Raw genomic sequence first — 17,752 nt, forward strand, 5'->3', positions numbered from 1 at the left:
AAAACTATATACAGCACACACACACACACACAAACTATATATAGTCCTAAAACCGTGTGTTCATAGTAGCCACAAAGTGAACAAAAACCTTTTTGAAAAAAGTACGTGCAATATAGAAAGGTATACTAACCATCTTTAATAAAATTTTTATATGAATACCTAACCAAATGTACTGGTTCTTCAGCTTATCTTCAGATATAACAGAGAACTTCAGGTAAGAAAAATGTCCAGGAGATGAGAAGTTAGTGAATTGTGGAAATGCAGAAAAAAATAGTAAATTTTGGGAAACCATCAGAGGAAGTAAATAAAGTCAAGAGGAGGCCTGGAAGCCTGGAACAAGGGGAGCAGAAGAAAGAAGAGAGATGCCAATATTTACTGGCTACCCATTACAGGTGAGGCACTTCAATATGCATTATCCCATTTAATCCACCCAAAATTCCTGAGGTCGGTACCATTTCCCCACTTTATACATGAGGAAACTTCGGCTCTTCGAGGTGAGGTAACTTAGCCAAGATCACCCATTTGGCTAAGAGAGTTTGGTCTCCTAAGTGCATGCTTTTTCTAATATGCTACCTTGCTTTCTGCCCTCAAACAAAAAAAGGCTATTAAATTCACTACCCTGAGTCAAAGTGCACAAGTGTTAAAAAAAAGGGAATGGTGGGGGGCAAAAGACAACTTTGTGAATTCCTACGTGCTATTTTACTAGAGAGTCAGGAGGTGCTCTCTAAGAAGGAGTCTTAGGTTTTTAAAAAAAACCAGGTGTGGAGGCATACTTACAAAGAGAAAACATTAACAAGTAAGTACAGACAAAAACACATTGGTAAAACTTTTCATGCCTGGGAATTTAACCTTGTTTAATATTTATTTCCAAATAGTACTCATTAAATATACATTTCTGCTGACCCATGAAGACACTTTATTATTGAAAGATAGTGCTTGCCTTCTCTGAATTGTGAAGACAGCTGCACACATAATTACCACAGAAGAAGAAATACACTTAGAAATGAACAGCAACCCCCTATTTCCAGCTACTGTTCCACATGTGCTGGTTTAGCTTACACATGGCTGACTTGAACAGAAACTAAAATGGATTAGAGATATAAATTAATATGTATCTTGCTTTTGATCTAAAAAGACTTAAGAGGTATGGTTGCTTAGTGTTCTCCAGATTTTCCATCCACCATTTATTTACTCAATACTTAGTGTATACTTTTTACCAGTCTAGGCAATTTTGGAGATTCAGAAGAAATAGATATGGCCCCAGTCATACAGTTTGTGTATCCTGTGAGTGTAGTTGTGTATCCATAAAATTCGTATCTCCTTAAGTAGATCAATGATACATGATTTCCTTCTCCTCAAATAAACTGAATAGTGTATTACACAGCCATATGACAAGAAGAGCAGAAATTACTGTAAAAACAGATACCTTGAATTTGAGGCAAGTAATAAACAAAGCCAAATTCTGAACAGCCAAAAACAGAAAAGCAAGATATGGTCTGGAAAAACCAAAACTAAGTCAAAAAGAAAAAATCTGTCATTGGAAACATTTGACTTTGGAACCTTTTTCAGATTTAGCAATTCTTTCCAAGTCATCTTCCTTATTCTTAAAACTGCATGTACAACTAAACTATCATTTATACTAAAATCTTTCAAGGGGTGCCCAGGGGGCTCAGTTAGTTGAGCGTCCAACTTCGGCTCACGTCAGGATCTTCCATGAGTTCAAGCCCTTCATCGAGCTCGCTGCTGTCAGCACAGAGTCCGCTTCAGATCTGTCCCCCCCTACCCTCTCTGTCCCTCCTCCACTCACGTGCTCTCTCAAAAATAAATAAAACATTAAAAAGAAAAATTTATGGGGTACCTGGGTGGCTCAGTCAGTTAAGTGTCCGACTCCGGCTCAGGTCATGGTCTCACAGCCTGTGGGTTCGGGCCCCACATCAGGCTCTGTGCTGACAGCTCAGAGCCTGGAGCCTGCTTTGGATTCTGTGTCTCCCTCTCTCTCTGCCCCTCCCCCACTCATGCTCTGTCTCTCTCTCTCTCTCTCTCTCTCTCTCTCAAAAATAAACATTAAAAAAAATCCTTCATACTGCTAACTATAAACCCAAAGAAACAATATAAGCCTCAACTTTGAAAAACATGGACATAGCAATAGAGATGGCTACACTTACACTATCACTATCCAACCTTGAGGCCCGATAGTCACAAAAGCTCACTTGAGGCACCCAATGCCTCTATCTGGAATTTTGCTCCCTGACTCATAGAGCGAGCTCACATTGCCACAAACTGGTCGTGGGCGGCAGTAAGAGCAAAGAGGGAAACCCCCTGATCTTCCTTCATTCACTCCTGCTGCCATCCCATACCAAAGCACCAGCTCCCATGACTGGTGTTTCAGATTCTGCCCCATTTCTCCTCTCTCTTCTCCCAACCTGTACCAGAGGAAGCCACCCATGCCATTCCAGAAGCGAAACCCTGCTTGAGAAACTAAACATTTGATAACAGCCAGAGTCTATTTTTCCTCTGAAATTAGCCTTTTGAATACCCAAGGACTGTTCTTGTCATATAAGAGTAACTTTCCCTTTCCATTAGCATGCTAAGTGTCTTTTATTATTTTTACTTATTTTTTTAACGTTTTATTTTTTTGAGAGAGAACATGTGCACAACATGGGGAGGGGCAGAGAGAAGGGGATAGAGGATCTGAAGCAGGCTCTGCGCTGACAGCAGAGAGCCCAGTGCAGGGGTTTGAACTCACCAACTGTGAGATCATAACCTGAGCCAAAGATGGACGCTTAACTGACTGAGCCACCTGGGTGCCCTGAGAGTCTTTTAAATGTATATTTCCTTATCTTCAGCAATAAAAAAATCATTTTAGAAAGCCTCAAATAAGGGGTGTCTGGGTGGCTCAGTCAGTTAAGCAATTGACTCTTAGTTTTGGCTCGGGTTATGATCTCGCAGTTCCTGAGTTCAAGCCCCACATCAGGCTCTGCACTGATAGTGGCCTGCTTGGGATTCTCTCTCGTCCTCTCTCTGCCCCTCCTGTGTGTACTCTCTCTCTCTCTCAAAATAAATAAATAAACTTAAAAAAAAAAAGAAACCTTCAAATTAGCTAAGAAAAACTCTTTTTTAAATTTCTTTAAAATTTATTTATTTAGGGGCACCTGGGTGGCTCAGTGGGTTGGGCCTCTGACTCTTGGCCACGGCTCAGGTCATGATCTCATGGTTTGTGGGACCGAGCCCCCATTGGGCTGTGTGCTGACAGCACGGAGCCTGCTTGGGATTCTCTCTCCCTCTCCCCTGCTCGTACTCGTGCACTTGCTCTCTCTCTCTCAAAAATAAACTTAAAAAAATATTAAATTTATTTATTTATATTTTGAGAAAGAGCACAAGTGGGGGAGAGGCTGAAAAAGAGGGAAAGAGAGAATCCAAAGCAGGCTCAGCACTGCCATCGCAAAGCCTGATGCAGGGCTTGAACTCATGAACCATGAGATCATGACCTGAGTTGAACCCAAGAGTCAGAAGCCTAAACTGAATGAACCACACAGGCACCCCAAGCTAAGAAAAACTCTTAAAACCACAGGGGGTAGTTACTAATGGAAAGGAAAACAAGGAAGCATGTTCCTAATACCACAGCAGATATTTGGAAGCCAGAAGCCAGGTGAGGACTATGAATTTTCTCAGAAGAAGCAGAGTAGAGATCAGCTGGGCATGAGACTCCTGTACCAACTGGTCATAATAGCCTATTCCCTTCCCTGCTTCTCATTATCTAGGGAGAGACACTGGTTCTAGATTAATTAGGTTCAAATCCAGATTTACCACATAATAATTATGAGGTCTTGGGACAATTATTTAAATTCAGCATGTGGCACATGGTACATATTTCAATAAATGTTAACTGTTAATAGCAGCAGCAGCATTACCATCAGCAGCAGCCCTGCCTTGATTCTCACCTTCTCTTTCCAGGCCCTGAGGGTGCTCCTGGCCCTCTTCTATCAATGGATGGGATATCAGGGAAACCTTGTTGTCAATGCCTAACAAATGCAAGAAAAAAAGTTTCATCCAAATAAGGATCTCCTATTTACCGACATTCTGATCCCTTCCCTCCTTCCTTTCATGACCAAACTTCTTAAAAGACTAGCCCATGTTCACTACCACTGCCATTTTCTTATTTTTCAACCCTCTGCAATTACACTTTTAGACACCTCTTTTTAGGGAAGCTTTGAATGCTAAGGTAACCCACAACCTCCTAATAGCACTCAACACTTTTGATGATGTCTTCTTTTTTAAATTTGTTATTGGATTTCACACAGCCACTCCCTCCTGGTCCTTCTTATACCTCTGTCATGTTTCCTGTGGTGTTCCCCAGGATTAGTCACCTTCCCCCTATCCCCACCTCAGTTTTGAGTGCTTTTAGTTCACTCCCTTGATTTCAGCTACTGCCTACATATAATGATTGCCAAATTGCTTGCTCTCATGTTCTTCTGCCACTTACGCATTCGTAAGCCACCCCCTACCCATCATAAGCCTCTCTCAAGTTCCACAGCTGTGTTTTCAATAGCCAATTCAATAATCTTATATATAGGCATCTCTCACTCAACATGTCCAAAACCAAATTCATCACGCTTATCTTGAATGACATTACCTTTTACACTCAATTATCAGTAATCAGAAATCTTGAAGACATCTTTGTACTCTTCCACCATCGACATGTGAAACCAAGCCTACCTGAAGTACTTCCTAGTTGTGTTCTTCTTTATGCCCATGAAATGACTTCTCACATAAGCTATAGCACTAGCCTCTTTACTAGCATTCCTGGCTAACCTTTACAATCCATATTTGATAGCACATAATCATGATCTTTCTAAAATACAAACTATATGTCACTTTTCCTCTTAAAAATCTTCAGTGATGCTGGGGCACCTGGGTGGCTCAGTCAGTTAGGCCTCTGACTTCAGTTCCAGTCATAATCTCACAGTTCCATGGGTTCGAGCCCTGCATAGGGCTTTGTGATGACAGCTCAGAGCCTGGAGCCTGCTTCAGATTCTGGGTCTCCCTCTCTCTCTGGCCCTCCCCCGCTCATGCTCTGTCTGTCTCTCTGTCTCTCTCTCTCTCTCAAAAATAAACAAACATTAAAAAGAAAATCTTCAGTGATGCCACATTACCCATATGCTAAAATCTAAAGTCTTTGGCCTGGTGTCCAAGGCCCTCTACATATCTTCACAGCCTCATCTCCTCTATTCTCCAACTATCCTTATAGATTCAGTCATAATCATGTTTCAGGTCCCCAAATATTCTGACTCTTACTGCCTTGCAGAAGCTGATCCAGGAAAGGCCTTCCCTCTCATGTCAATGACGAGCTCAATCACGAGCACTGCAAAATTCCAGCACAAAGCTCCGAGGCAAACCATAGGACTTCATGCTAATAAACTTCACAGACTGCATTTATCTCTAGCAGCACAGGTATTACAGCATCTTATCTTTTGTTAGATATCTACCTGTCCCACTACACTGTGAATTCCTTTAGAAGAAGGAACTATGTAAGTTCAAACCATTATTATACCTCCAACATGTGGTTGAGGGCCTGCCACATAACAGGCATCCAAGAAATGTTTGTTAATGAATAAATGTTTAACATCCAAGTTTTGTCTCTGGTCTTATATTCCCATAGAAACAAGTTGGGTAGCTTATGCATCAAATAGGCCACCATGGTTTAATAACAACATTTTACAGTTTGCTGGGAAAAAAATGCTTTACCTCAACAAAGAAGGTTACAGAGGGTACATACTTCAACTCAATAATAAGGGCCATATATGAAAAACCCACCACTAACATTATATGCAATGGTGAAAAACTGAGTTTTTCCCCTAAGGTCAGGAGTAAGACAAGGATGTCTACTCTCACCACTCTTATTCAACATAGTACTGGAAGTCCTAGCCACAGCAATCACACAACAAAAAGAAATAAAAGGCATCCAAACTGGTAAGGAAGAAATAAAGCTTTCACTATCTCCAGATGACATGATATTATATATAGAAACCCTAAGAACTCCAAGAAACTACTAGAACTAATAAATGAATTCAGTAAAGTCACAGGATACAAAATCAATAGACAGAAATCCACTGTATTTCTATACACTAATAATGAAGTAGCAAAAAGAAAAATTAAGAAAACAATCCCACTTACAATTGCACCAAAAATAATACAATACTTAGGAATAAAGTTAACCAAGGAGGTGAAAGACCTGTACTCTAGAAGCTATAAAATACTGATGAAAGAAATGGAAGATGTCACAAATGGAAAGATATTCCATGTTCATGGATTGGGAGAACCAATATTGTTGAAATGTCCATATTACTCAAAACAATCCATAGATTCAAAGCAATCCCTATCAAAATACCAACAGCATTTTTCACAAAACTGAACAAATTACCCTAAAATTTGTATGGAACCCCAAAAGACCCCAAACAGCCAAAGTAATTTTGAAAAAGAACAGAATTTAAGGTATTTCAATCCCAGATTTCAAGATATACTACAAAGCTGTTGCAATCAAAAGAGTATGGTACTGGCACAAAAAAACAACACATACATCAATGGGACAAAAGAGAGAGCCCAGAAATATATCCACAATTATGTGGTCAATTAATCTTCAGCAAAGGAGGCAAGGGTATGCAATGGGAAAAAGACGGTCTCTTCTACAAATGGCACTGAGAAAACTGGACAGCTACATGCAAAAGAATGAAATTATACCACTTTCTTCCACCACACACAAAAATAAACTCAAAACGGATTAAAGATCTAAATGTGAGATCTGAAACCATAAAAATCCTAGAGGAGAACAGGCAGTAATTTTGTCTGACATTGGCCATAGCGACACTTTTCTACATTTGTCTCCTGAGGCAAGGGAAACAAAAGCAAAAATAAACTACTGCAACTATACCAAAATAAAAAGCTTCTACACAGCAAAGGAAACCACCAACAAAACAAAAAGGCAACCTACTGAATAGGGGAAGATACATGTAAATGACAGATCTGATAAGGGTTTAGTATACAAAATATATAAAGATCTTATACAAATCAATAACCCCCAAAACAAATAATATAATTTAAAATGGGCAGAAGATATGAACAGGCATTTCTCAAAAGAAGACACACAGATGACCAACAAACACATAAAAAGATGCTCAATACCACTCATCCATCAAGGAAATGCAAATCAAAACCACAATGAGATATCACCTCACACCTGTCAGAATGACTAAAATCAAAAGCACAAGAGACAAGTGCTGGTGAGGATATGGAGAAAAAGGAACCGTTTTTGCATTGTTGGTGGGAATACAAACTGGTGCAGCCACTGTGGAAGACAGTATGAAGGTTCCTCAAACAATTAAAAAGAGAATTACAATAGGATCCAATAATTCCACTACTGGGTATTTACCCAAAAAATATAAAAACACTAATTTAAAAAGATATATGCACCCCTATGTTTACTGCAGCATTATTTGTAATAGCCAAATTATGGAAGCAACTCAAGTGCCCACTGACAGATGAATGGATAAAGACGATGTGGTGTGTGTGTGTGTGTGTGTGTATGTATATACACATACATACATTGGAATGTTACTAAGCCATAAAAAAAGAAAGCTTGCCATCTGCAACAACATGGATGGATCTAGAGAATACAATGCTAACAGAAATAAGTCAGTCAGAGAAAGACAAAGACCATAGGATTTCACTCATGTGGAATTTAAGAAACAAAACAAAGAAAAAAAAAGAGACAGGGGCGCCTAGGTGGCTCAGTCAGTTAAAGCATCTGACTCTTGATTTCAGCTCAGGTCATGATCTCACAGGAAGTGAGTTTGAGCCCCGCACAGGTTTCTGAGCTGACACTGCAGAGCCTGCTTGGAATTCTGTCTCCATCTTTCTCTCTGCCCCTCCTGCATCTCTCTCTCTCTGTCTCAAAATAAATAAATAAACTTAAAAAAAATCATTTAAAAAAAGAAAAAAAAAGAGACAACCAAAAAACAGACTCTTAACTACAGAGAACAAACTGGTGGTTACCAGAGGGGAGATAGATGGCTGGATGGGTGAAATATATGAAGGGAATTAAGAGTTCACTTATCGTGGTGAGCACTGAGTAATGTATAGAATTGTTGAATCACTATTTTGTACACCTGAAACTAATATAACACTGTATGAAAAAAAAACTTCAAATACCAATCAACCAACTTAAAAATCAACTTCTAAGAAAGGAGGAAATAAAATCTCTTATCTGTAGTGTTTCCTCTCACCCAGTTTCTAAGGTGCTGCTGTTATGGTAACCCCAAAATGCCCAAACCCATGGCATTGTAATCCAAGATATATGGAGTGAATGTTTAATTTTTTGTTTGTCTGTTTAAAGGAAAACACCTTGCCTCAAACCAAATAAAAGATAATCTTTGACAATGTGTTAAAAAAAAAATCAACTTCTAAGAATACACTCCATTCAAAAATGAAGGAAGGACTGCAAATCCAAATCACAATTTGGTACCACTTTACACCTACTAAGATGGCTATTAAAAAGAAAAACAGTTAAGTGCTGACAAGGATATGGAGAAATTGTAACCCCCATACATTGCTGATGGGAATGTAAAGTGGTGCAGCTCCTGCGGCAAACAGTTTGGCAGTAGCAGATAAAGTTAACACAGAAGTAACATTTGAACCAACAATTCCATTCCTAGGTATATACCCAAAATAAATGAAAACAGGGACTCTAATAAGAACATGTACAGGGATATTCATAGCAGCACTATTCACAGTAGCCAAAAGGTAGAAACAGCTCAAATGTACATCAATGGATAAATGGATAACCAATGTGTTACACATGCATACAATGGAATATTATTCATCCATAAAAAGGAATGAAGTATTGGTAGCTGAAATGGCATGAATGAACCTTGAAAACATTACACTAAGTGAAAGAAGCCAGACACAAAATCACATACTATATGATTCAATTTATATGAAATATCTAGAATAAGTAAATCTATAGCAACAGAATACAGATTAGTGGTCACAGGGGCAAGAGGGAGGAGAGAATAGGAAGCAACTGCTTAGTGGGTACAGGGTTTTCTTTTAAGGTGATGAAAATATTTCCAAACTAGATAAAGGTGGTAGTTGTACAACATTATGAACGTACTAAGTGACTCTAAATTGTGCATTTTGAAATAGTTAATTTTATATTATGTGAATCGCACCTCATTTTAAAACACAACACTGGGGGAAAAAAGAAAGAAATCTGTATACTTCGAATGGGTCAAATATTTTGCATACATTATTAAAATTTGTTTCTATAATTTTGTAAAGCAAGTATTATTATCCCCATTTTACATATAAAAAAATAGAGGCTTGGGGCACCTGGGTGGCTCAGTTGGTTAATAAGCATCTGACTTTGGCTCAGGTCACGATCTCTAGGACCATGAGTTTGAGCCCTGCATCGGGCTCTGGGCTGACAGCTCAGAGCCTGGAGCCTGCTTTGGATTCTGTGTCTCCCTCTCTGACCCTTCCCCAATCATGCTTGCTTGCTCTCTCTCTCTCTCAAAAACAAAAAAAGAAGAAGAAGGAGGAGGAGGAGGAGGAGGAGGAGGAGGAGGAGGAGGAGGAGGAGGAGGAAGAAGAAGAAGAAGAAGAAGAAGAAGAAGAAGAAGAAGAAGAAGAAGAAAGAAAGAAACAAACAAACAAACAAACAGAGGCTTAGTGCAGTAAGTAACATCTAACCCAGTATCACACAGCTAGTCTCAAAGTGGTAGAAACGGGATTCACATTCAGGACTGTCTCACCCAAAAGCCCATGCTCCCTGCTTAAAGTGGGTACTGTTTTAAACTAGTGAGGTAAGCAATGAAAAGACAATTAAAATATTTTCTTCTATAATCTTAACAAACTCAAATGCAGAATTAAATAGTTGGGTTAAACATTTCTTAAGGTTCAAATTTGAGGGAGCTTCTGTGTAAACCACAGATAAAAATATCTAAAGTGGCGCTAAAAACAAATTATCAACATGCCCTTAATAATCCAGTATTTAGGGGCCTTCCTTTTTTAAAATTCTCTTGGCTAAATAAACCCTTAAGGGAAAAATGCATCAAATATTAGAGGAGAACCTTCTGTACTCTAAATTTTCTTATGTATTTTCTCAAAATGAAACATTTATAATCCAAACACATTTTATGTCTATTAATTATTATAATAACAAAGCAAGAATACTTAAGTAGATGGGACCAAACCAATACAGTTCTGTATACATGGAACAGAATACAACACATGCTTCTAAAGACATCCTCAGCTGGTCTCAATGACTACTGGCAATTAATTAACATTTCTGATTTTTTAATTAAAATATCCTAAGGTTTATATATCAAAATATTAGAGGATGGCAAGAATACTGGTAAGAATACAGGCAAGAATACAAGCAATTTTTAGATTTTACCCTATCGCTTTGTTTTCTAAATGTTCTACAATTCCAATTTTGTCATAAAAATTATAAAATGCCCTCACAAAGATAAACCTAGCCATTTGGGGGGGGGGGTGGTGGAGAGAAAGAGAGAGAGAGAAAGAGAATATCTTAAGCAGGCTCCAAGCACAGCACACAGCCCAATGCGAGACTCAATCTTACGACCATGAGATCATGACATGAGCTGAAATCAAGTGCTGGACGCTTAACCGACTGAGCCACCCAGGTGCCCCAAACCTAGCCACTTTTTTCAAATAACAGAACAAGTCATGTCTCTAAAGAAAACAATTATTTGACATAAGCATTACTAATATTTTATTTTGATAAAAAGCCATACAACTTGTAAAGACATACAAGAATCCACTAAAAAATAACAGTAGAGATACCCATGCAGACTCACTGCATACTGGCAGTGACCTCTAGAATCTGCAGCTGTCTCCAGCAATTTCAGAATTAAAGAGTAGATCCCCTCAGTAGCCCAGGCTGACTCAGTAGAATAGAACTGTAAAAGCATCATTATTGGCCAAGCAGCTGACCAGCAGAGACACATGGTCTCTATTTCCATTCACAGTAGCAGGGGCACTCTTGGTCTTGGTCAGACACCTCCCAAAGGCCTCTGCTTATCACTCTTCCTTTTACCATTACTTAAAGACCTCTAAGATACTTTTTCACTTTTCTCACTTTCTCACTGTGCCCAAAACAAGTATAAAAGTTCTTTTTGAGACCTGCCCCGTGCCCTATCATTTTAAAAGGTTTATTTGTTTTACAACTAATCACTACAAGGAAAAAGAATGGCAAACACTGAAAAAGTTAAAAAGGAAAAGAAGGTCTCTAATTCTTAGTGGTAGCTGTCCCCAGTTTTTGTGGAAATGGTACCTGTCTTTTCATATTTTAACCCTTATTGGACCTATTCTAACTTGAATGTTCTGCACAGTTCCCTGCTCATTTACCAAGAAGAGATGGTTTAGTTGGCATTGTTGGCATCCAATACTGTGAACAGGCCCAGCCCTATTGCCTTCGCTCCTCCACTGTCTTTCCTGAGTCTCCTCATGACCTAGGTAGGTTTCCCTCCCCAAAACCAAGAACCACAGTTTTAAAGTATTAAAAATACTTTAAACATACAATAAGGGGTGCCCGGGTGTCTCAGTCGGGTAAATGTCCTTCAGCTCAGGTCATGATCTCACAGTTCGTGAGTTTGAGCCCCACGTTGGGCTCTGTGCTGTCAGTGTGGAGCCTGCTTTGGATCCTCTGTCTCCCTCTCTCTCTGCCCCTTCCCTGCCTGCACAAGCTTGCTCTCTCTCTCTTCCAAAACTAAACATAAAAAAAATAATAATAAAATAGGGGTGCCCGGGTGGCTCAGTTGGTTAAGCGTCCGACTTCAGCTCACGTCATGATCTCGTGGTTCGTGAGTTCGAGCCCCACATCGGGCTCTCCACTGTCAGTGCAGAGTCCACTTTGGGATGCTCTGTCTCCCTCTCTCTCTGCCTCTCCCCATCTCTCTCTCTCTCTCTCACTTGTTCTCAAAAGTAAACATTTTTAAAAAGCTTGCTAAAAAATAATATAAAATAAACATACAATAAAAGATAACTCCCACATAAAAAGAAAAACAAGCCATTCACTCACAAAAGTAAAGATCTGATTTAAAAGAGCTTGTTTTGGGGCGGTATGACAGAGCATCCCCATTTGGGAAATGCTGCTATGTCTTTTCTAGGAGCTTTTAAAAATTATGTCTGGACAACTAAACCAAAACCAATATACTGAAAGTCTTGGTAGCTTTAATTTCTGTCTCCCCCATTTCAAAATAAGACTTGGAGATCTAAGGCAAACAGATTCAAGAAGAGAAAAGACACCCTTTACACACCTTATAAAACATACCTTAATCTGTATAGAATATTCTATAAGGTTACTGAAAACTTACAAAAATGCTACAGGGAAAAATATCCCAAACACAATTAAAAGGTTAAAGGATAGCTCTCTAAATTAAACAAAATACAAAAGTCCAGTTAAAGTTATTTACCTTGTACGTAAATGACACTGCCTTTTTTCTTGGCATACATGCTAAATTAAAATAAAATCTAATTTAGTGGAATTTATATGGTTTTCCTAACTTGTTATATAATGATATAAGCATTCAGCCTAGAAAGGAAACCAAAAAAATGCAAGAAGCAGCTACAAATCACAATTAAATTTTAGAAGGGCCTTAAGAGCGTTCTTTTAACAATACTTGCCCCATCACAGACGCTCTGTAAACTACTCACTTCAGCTTCATGGGAGTGCTTCCCATGAAGACCATTATATTTCACAATCGCTACTCATATCTGCTCACTTCAAAAGAAACCAAGATTTTGGTCACAATGACATTAAAGAAGATGACAATTTCCAACACCTTTAATATTTTCAGAAGAAAGTTCACATGAAAAGAAGCAACTTCAGTTGTTTCAGGTCAATTCATAATTCATTTAACAATTCTGAGCTTTTAAAAGCCACTCAATTTTTAAATCACAGCACCTTTTTTCTTACAGAATGACTTGCATTATGCTGTTAAAAAAAAAAAAAAAAACCAACATAGCAGTCACTGCTAGGATTTCCACAAACCAAATGTACTGACACGATATTTAATTAGTAAAATGTTATCCACATCTCTATTACTGTACAAATACTTTTACTAAGTCTCAGGTAATTCTAATGAAAAATCATGTCATATTCCTCAAAGCTATAGAAAAATATATGATAACACTTTCCATCACAAACTGGAGATTTAAATTATCAAGTTTGGGTCACAATAGGGTTGTTCTTTCTTTATTTAAAGCCATCTTTATGGTAAAAATAACCAAAGACTGACTTTTCCCTTCTACCATAAAACAATTTTTAGAAAAGACTAATCAAATAATAGTACCACCAATTTCAATAAGTAATATTTAGAGCAAAAAAGAGAATTTTTTGAGATAATATAAATGATTGGATATTTAGTACACAAAAGCTAACAAAGCAGACAATGAATTTCTTTAACCGTACTTCAACTACAATATAAAGAAACTTTGGGGTAATTCCTACCTTTAGAAATATTCCAGAGAAACAAGCTGTTGCTATATTTACCATTAAAGTGACTTAAGTTCCACTTGATAGCCTTTCTCTTTTACCAGAAATAAAACTGCCTTTCTGGAGAAAGCGAGTCAACAACAAAGCCCATGTTGCCAGAGCAAGCCTAGATTTCTAGCAAATGGGGATGAGGCTATTTGCATTTGTTGGTTTAAGGGGAGGAAGAGTGGGAGGAGGGACTAAGAGGACTGCTAAAGTAATTCGCATATTGTCTGTGGGCTGTATGGACAGTGATCATCAGTCACCTGCTCAAACTTCCCTCACTCCTGCCTTCAGAGAAGAACCAAAGGTTACCCTGGGTCAGAGAATCTGGAAAGAAATGAGAAGACTTGCAAAATCTAACTGCTAACCCATTGCGTCTGTAGACAAAGTTATCCCCGCCGGACCACGTGTCCTAAAACCAAGACATTTTAAAAGTCACAAGAGAACTTGTTAAAATATATCGCAGAACAGAAACAAGAAAGAAACTCCAGGCTCTGCTTACAATTATTGCAGTATTTAACTGAAATACTCAAAACAGAGAAAGGACATTTGGTTTTTTTCAAGATACTTCTTTGCATCACAATAGCCATCTCATTTGCACAAGCAAAACATTTGTTCCAAGCTGTTAGTATGAAAAAAGAAAATATCAGCTGTTTTAAATTTCATGGCTTTTGAGTGAATAATTTGGGGTGATAGCATTTCTATTTCATTTATGCCAAACAAAAAGAGTACTAAATAAATTAAGTATAGCCTGTATTTTATCATAAGCTACATTAAGTGCAAAAATCTAAACAAATACTTAAAATTAAGTGTTCATTCAGAAGCTTTCTCATGGCACTGACACACCTTGAACTTTTTACAGCCTTAATTACATGTATATCTGTTACTTTTGACCCATTATAACATAAAGGAAAAAATGCTGCTTTATGTGGTTTTTACTAAACATACACAGTTGTATAAAAAGAGGGGAATGGGTGGTAGATATGTCCTAAAAACTATAAAATCTTAATTTTAAAACTTAGAGAAAGGTGAAGACCAAGTTACAGAAACCACATACTCCTCTATGCACCCCTGAACAAAAAACAAAAGCAGCCATAATTTCTGGTTTTGTTTCTTAAAAAAAAAAAAAATGAGACTGAGGTGGGGGTAGGGGTGGGGGATAGAGTATTTGTTTGCCCAATGGAAGGTCTGAAATGTTTCTCAAAAGACTAACTTTGAAAGGGTTCAAAAGGAAAATTCTACATAGGAAGGGCTTTACAAAATAAGACCACTATATAAAATGACTAGTTACACTTTTTAAAAAGATCAAAAGTTCAGATTTTAAAACCCACTCCCTTAAAATTTTAAATTAAAAAAAAAAACCTAAACCATATACACACCACACACACAACCACAAAATAAACCAGCATTCGAAGCAGCTAACAGTGCCCAAGACAATCTCATTTAAAACCTATTCAAAGCATTTTACTTTACTCTTAAGAAACAAGTTCCTATTCATACAGTTTGTATCTGAACTACCAACAAAGAAACTCTAATATGCCAGTTCTATCAAACATCATCAAAAATATTTTACAAAGCTATGGAAGAAATGCCATGTTACCACAGAGTTCTACCTAGAAATTAAAGCTTTTTCTGTGAGAGGTGGGGGCTGGGGAACCCAATAAAACTGAAGGATTTTACCAAGAAAGGAGCTAAGATGGTCACTGATAGGCTATACCACTAGACAGGAATGTTTCCTGATTCTAGGTTTTCCCCTCCTCCACAGTTCCCTATGGACCAGAGGAATTCCTCTAAACCCTCGGGACCCTGCAACTTTATACTCAAAGCATCTGGAAGTTTGCTGCCCTCCTTCCTGGTTGGTCTATGTGGTCACAACTGCATAAAGAATTAGGCTACAATATGACACTTCACACCAGCGTAGGTTGTTAATTTATAACCAGTGATGCATAAATCTGAAGCTAAGTTAAATAAAACTAATTCATTAGTGTTTTAGAAATTACATAAGTTGAAAGTTTAATTTACATAGTTAACTTAAAAGTATTTAACTTTAAGTACCTCTAAAGCCAGGTAGAATGGTTTACAATATAGCAATTAAAAAAAAAAAAAAAACTTTCGATATACCACAATACGAGAAAAAAATTAGTATTAGGGCAAATATTTCTAAGAATCCTCTGCCTCTTAATATATCCATTTTCTCAAAGACTAGAAACCTACATTTATTGTGTTCATAAATAAAATCATAAAAAATAGCAACCTATTTGTTTAGAAACTTTCCCAAATAAAGACAGGAAACATTAAAATATTAAATACAAAAAGCACACATAGCCTTTAAAATAACATTAGTTCCAGTTGTGATCCTAAGTTGTTAGATTCCAGGTCTTGCTCTTTCACATATTAAATGTGTGAACTTCAATGAGATGACTGGCTATGTATCCTATGTACCAGAGACAAAAGAAAGGTAATATGGGAATAAATCAATAGCTTATAGAACATTCCTAAATTTCTATCATTTTTTTCAGAGAGAATGAAGTTGTAGGATACAAAGGAGGTGGGGAACAAAATGAAACAGAAAACAGCAAGACCAAATAAATTCTTCAAGAAGAAAAAGTCTACAATGGGCCTTGTTTTAGTTTACTTGACCCAGCCTTCTTTAAATTGTCAAGGACACAGCAGCACACATACTTCTTTCCTCTTTCTCCCCAGATACCCTGTACAGGTCCAGAATAAATCTGATGAGCTGTGACAGCACCAACCAGCAGTGAAGGACTTTGAAAGACTGGAGGGTCATAATGAGAGCCAAGAAACAAAAACCTAAATAAACAAGAGGAAAAAAAAAAACACACAGCTTGCTCAATTTTCTATCCAAGGTAAGTTTCCCAGTGGATTTTTCGACCAATGATAAGTCTAAAAAGAACTTGGCTGTTTCTGATTATAGAAGTGTTAACACAGGGAGAAAAAATTTTGTTAGAGTAAGCTTTAAAATATATTAAACTGTATTGCTATTTTTAAAGAAAAAAAAAAGTAAAGCTTAAATAAGTAGTTTTTTTATGTAAAGTCAAACCAAGTGGCATTCATGGATGCCTCATTACATTTCTTTAAGAAATTATCCAAGTGAACTGTCTTTAGTCATTAAGTATTTGAAAAAGTTTTAAGTGTTATATGGTTAAAAAATGTTGAAAAAGCAATTATTCAAAGGTTGAAAACCAAGCATTTATGTGTGTTTAAGAAATATTCAAAATGGGGGCGCCTGGGTGGCTCAGTGGGTTAAGCAGTAGACTTTGACTCGGTCATGATCTCACGGTTCATGGGTTTGAGCCCAGCATCGGGCTCTGTGCTGACAGCTCAGAGCCTGGAGGCTGCTTCGGATTCTGTGTGTCCCTCTCTCTCTGCCCCTCCCCCACTCACAGTCTCTCTCTGTCTTTCAAAAAATGAATAAAAACGTTAAAAAAATTAAAAAAAAGAAATATTCAAAATGAACCAAAAAATACAGACTTTTTAAAATTTATGAAATTCAACTAGTTTAACATTATTTGTGTGCCTTTTGAAATTACTTAGCTAAGATCCTTAATTTAGACCCTTATATTATTTAATGTTCAAGTCAATAAAATTAATATTTCTGTACATTTTTAAAGACCATAAATAACATTAAAAAGCAAATGAGAAAAAAGTTTTTACTTTTATGCCACCATACACAAAAATAAACTCAAAATGGATTAAGATTAAGGACCTAAATATGAGACCTGAAACCATAAAAATCCTAGAAGAGAGCACAGGTAGTAATTTCTCTAACATCTGCCATAGCAACATCTTTCTAGATATGTATCATGAGGCAAGGGAAATAAAAGCAAAAATAAGCTATTGGGACACATTAAAATAAAAAGCTTTTGCAGAGCAAAGGAAACAATCAACAAAACTAAAAGACAACATATGGAATGGAAGAAGTTATTTGCAAGTGACATAACCTATTAAGGGTTAGTATCCAAAATATATAAAGAAGTGATATAACTCAACATCCCCCAAAAAGAAATAATGTAATTAAAAAATGGGCAGAAGACATGAATATGCATTTCTCCAAAGAAGACACACAGATGGCCAACAAACATATGAAAAGATGCTCAGTATTTTTCAGCCATCAGGGAAATACAAATCAAAACCACAGTGAGATATCACCTCACACCTGTCAGAATGACTAAAATC

At 37.4% G+C, this 17,752-nt stretch overlaps 1 protein-coding gene across 3 annotated transcripts in view; it reads right to left on the bottom strand.

Annotated features, from left to right (window-relative positions):
* Positions 1–17,752, bottom strand: part of SCML2 (Scm polycomb group protein like 2) — a 102,964-nt gene that overhangs the window by 27,132 nt on the left and 58,080 nt on the right. For 2 of the 3 annotated variants that reach the window (XM_042974924.1, XM_042974926.1), the window contains exon 8: positions 3,942–4,022. The exons of the other annotated variant lie outside the window; for it this stretch is intronic. In XM_042974924.1, coding sequence (XP_042830858.1) covers positions 3,942–4,022 — 81 coding nt within the window. The remainder of the gene's footprint in view (positions 1–3,941; positions 4,023–17,752) is intronic. 3 annotated transcript variants of the gene reach the window in all.

Source organism: Panthera tigris, chromosome X (assembly GCF_018350195.1).
Source record: "Panthera tigris isolate Pti1 chromosome X, P.tigris_Pti1_mat1.1, whole genome shotgun sequence".
In the NCBI taxonomy this organism is placed as follows: domain Eukaryota; kingdom Metazoa; phylum Chordata; class Mammalia; order Carnivora; family Felidae; genus Panthera; species Panthera tigris.